At 33.1% G+C, this 4,124-nt stretch overlaps 1 protein-coding gene across 1 annotated transcript; it reads right to left on the reverse strand.

The window, feature by feature from the left end:
- Positions 1-202: 202 nt before the first annotated feature.
- On the reverse strand, positions 203-3,590 carry LOC120073463 (receptor-like protein EIX2). The gene is given in 2 exon segments (XM_090310968.1): positions 203-2,918; positions 2,921-3,590. Coding segments are annotated over 2 exon segments (3,018 nt in total). The 5' UTR covers positions 3,496-3,590; the 3' UTR covers positions 203-475.
- Positions 3,591-4,124: the final 534 nt, after the last annotated feature.

Consider the following 4,124-nt stretch of genomic DNA (forward strand, 5'->3'; position numbering starts at 1 on the left):
ATCATCAACTCTTATTGTATTGTCTATATATCATATTATCTTCCCTATTCTTAATGAACATAATCATGCTAGTATAGGACCAACTGTCCACTATGATGAATTTAATAAGAAATTAATGGAGTAGAAATAACAATAATAAAGTACATGACACAAATAATTTTAACATGGAAAAACCTTCTCAAAACGAGAAGTAAAATCTATGGATCGAAGTCAAAATTTTCATTATAATAATTAATGGATTACAACGAGTTTTCTTAATCACAACTTGATGCATACAACAATAGATATCTCAAAATAATAAATCTAGACGATAAACAAAAATATTACAACAAAATAAAAAAAAAAAACACACACACACACTTAATGTGAAACTCAACTATCCAACACAAAATTACATATTACATTGTTACAACAAAACATATACTTTACTCAGTTTCAAGAATTAAAACAGAAAAAGGAAAAAAAAAACTACTCACTAACTGAAATTGTGGCATAAGGAGCTCATATGCCTAAAATATGTACGTCTCCAAGTCTGGCTGATTAATAATGGACCCCAAATCCCCCAAAACCCAACCACAAAGCCAATTGCAACACTTAAATAAAACCACTGGTCAATGAAATTTTCATCACCTTCTTTTGCTTGATCTTCATTCTCTGTGTTTGATGTCGTCTTGTCTGTTGAACGAGTGTTGGTCAGTGGCAGTCCGCATAACTCATTGCCAAGGAAGCTCGATGGATCAAAGCTCTGGAGTTGTGTACTGGTTGGAATTGGACCCAACAAGTGATTGTAAGACAAGTTCAAGTAACTCAAGGATGATAATTTGGAGATGCTTTGTGGTATTTGTCCTGAGAGTTGGTTTCTTGATAAATCAAGAGACTCCACGTTTGTCATGCTTCCAATTTGTTGTGGAATGTTTCCTCTCAGACTGTTTCCCGAAAGATTCATAGATTTCAATTCCACAAGATTGGTGATTTCTTGGGGAATTTCTCCTGATAAGTTGTTGTGTGAAAGGTCCATGCTTGTCATGAGGTATAGGGTTTTGTCATATTGAAACTCTTCGCCCTTAGCTATCACATATGCAATCTCTGGTAATTGATCATCGGGGTACATATGATAAGAGACGGAGTAAAAATAATACTTTTTATGTCTGGTACTAGCCATGGCTGTAAAATTTCCAAAACAATGTGGTATAGACCCAATCAAGTTGTTGTTGCCAATGTTCATGATTTGCAAATACGAGAGATGACAGAGTTCATTTGGGATTAAACCACTGAATTGGTTAGATCGAAGTCCAAGAAATATGAGATTTGAGAGATTTGTCCCAATCCATGTTGGAATTTTTCCGTGAAATGCATTTAAATCAAGATCCAAAGTGATTAAGCTCGAGCAATTCTTAAGAAAATGAGGGATCTTTCCGAAAAAGCTATTATTACGTAGATGCAAAGCCTCTAGGTTGATTAGAAATCTCATGGAGCTTGGTAGCTTTCCAGATAAATTATTACTATCCAAGTTCATAGTTTCTAGTAACATCCAGTTTGTCCAACAGTCTGGGATATGTTTTGACAAAATATTGTTTTGAAGATGAAGAATCATCAATCGGTTATTTCGACTTATGGGATGACATAAGAAGTGAGACATGCTTCCAACAAATGAATTATTAGAAAGATCAAGTTGGGAAACATGAGATGATATGCGATGTAAGTTGCCATGAAATTTATTGGAACGAAGGCATATAACTGTGTTTGAAGCATCAAGAAGAAAATCAGGAATTTTACCCGACAGTTTGTTGTAAGCGAGATCCAAGTATTCATATGATGTAGACAAATTCCAAAACCAATCTGGGACGGTGTCTACAATTTTTGCATTAGAAAGACTGATTGAATAAAAATTCTTCTGTGACTTAAGCCATTTGGGAAATCTGGGACCTAAGTTGCAAGATCTCAATTCTATACTAATAAGGTTGAAAGGAGGTTCCCACCCAACAGAGAAGCTTAATGTCAAATTATTTTCTGACATTACTAGATACTTCAAACTCCTGAGATTTGCAAAGTGAACTTCTGATATAATGCCTTCAAAGTGATTATCATAAATCAATAGATGTTTTAAACTTGACAGCAATCCTATGCTTTCTGGAAGAGTTCCACTCAATTCATTACTAGAAAGATCCAAATATTCTAATGAAGATAAGTTTCCTATGTGCTCTGGAATGGGACCTGAAATTTGATTCCCTGATATACAAATTTTCCTTAAGTTGCCAAGTGATGTTATCGATCCTGGTATAGTCCCTACAAGTTCATTACCATGAAGGATAAGATAAACCAAATTAGTAAGGTTGGCAATATCATTTGAGATCTCCCCTTGCAAGTGAAGGAAGCTAAGGTCCAAGTACATTAGATTACGGAGAGAATAAAGACAACTAAGTATGTTTGTGGAATTGAAATATATGTTTTTTGAAAGATCGAGAAATGTAAGAGCCGACAAGTTTTGAATAGCACATGGAATTGAACCTTCAAAATTATTACCAACAAGAACTAAATAAGAGATGCTTGTAAGGTTGAACAACCATTTTGGTAGTGAAGAATTCAACTCATTATATCCTAAGTTTAGGTTTTTGAGAGATGTCAAGTTTGAAAAACATCCAGGTAGTGGACCTTGTAAATTATTGTCCCTTAAATCAAGCGAAACAAGCTTACCAAGTTTTGATATCCATTTGGGTATGAGTGTGTTGAAGAGATTGTATGAAATGTCAAGAACTGAGAGAGAAGTGAAATTAACATGACTCCAAGGTGTAGTATGACTCAATTGACAGCCAGACAATCTCAATTCCTCTAGAAAATGAAGCTTATTGATATCCAATGACCAATCAAATGCTTTGATAAGGTTTGTACCGCTCAAATCCAAGCTCACCAATGAATGGGACTTTGAATCCAATGTAGATTTTCACTATAAAAATAATTACCTCGCAAATCAAGTCGTTGCAAGTTTGATAGATTTCCAAGCTGATGAGGTATCAATCCTTGAAATATCGACTTTCTGAGAACAAGATGATTCAAACTTATAAGTGATCTAAAAAATTTTGGAATCTGAGTCCCTCCAAAATCATTATAACTCAAATCGATGTGACTTATATATTTCAAATTCAAGATTGAGTTGCTTAAATTTCCCTTCAACGGGGAGTTTCTAAAAGAAATAAACTCTTCTTCAATTGGCCATTTAACATATTGAACATTTGAGAGATCAAGCTTCTTGACATGGCCGGTTGAATTATCGCAATGAATACCAATCCACTTGCAACAATCTACTTCAAGAATCCATGATGAAAGACGATTTGACGGATCTTGAAGCTCTTTCTTGAATCTCAAAAGTGCATTTCTCTCCATTTCAATGCAAAGTGCATTAGATGGTGAATTGTTTTTTGATATCGTTTTGATTGGAAAGAAAAATGATAGGAAGATGAGAATTTGAAACCCTCTTCCAAATCCAACTCCACCCATGTTGATATGAAAAAGTGTGTGCATTCAAATGGAGGTTGAACATCTTATTTAATAAGGTTTCAGCCTAAAACCAAAAAACAAGTTGTGTACTAGTCAAACGAAACTCTACCATCAATGAGTTTAGAGCATTTATAATTTTAGAGCATTTATAAGTTTGATGTCTTCTTCAAATTAGTTTTGGTAATACTAAAATATAAGCTACTAGTCATTTTTAATTTTATAATTTTAGTTTCACGTCTACCTATTAGATAAAATGTTGACTTATTTAACAAGATGTGATAGACAAAATAACAAATTCAATGAAATTATTTGACATATTAAAGGGGTAAGCAGTTGGCCACAAAACAAACAATTTTCTTTTTTAAAGTTCAAAGAATGTTGAAACTGAAATAATGTAAAAACAAATTAATCATAAATCAAAACTGGAAAAGGTAATTAAAAATCCCCAGCAACAAATAAACAAATTAAAAATATAAAGGCTAGTTACTATTCCATGTGTTCTGATTATTCTGTATGCTTAAAAAAAAAAAAAATTAAAGAAGAAGAGATAAGATTTTGTCCATTATTTTTTACCCATATTTCAAAAGAAAAGGGGAAAAAATGTAATTGGAAGTAATTTTCAAAGGTTT

This window comes from Benincasa hispida, chromosome 1 (genome assembly GCF_027475165.1).
Source record: "Benincasa hispida cultivar pf3 chromosome 1, pf3_genome.v1.1, whole genome shotgun sequence".
NCBI lineage: Eukaryota > Viridiplantae > Streptophyta > Magnoliopsida > Cucurbitales > Cucurbitaceae > Benincasa > Benincasa hispida.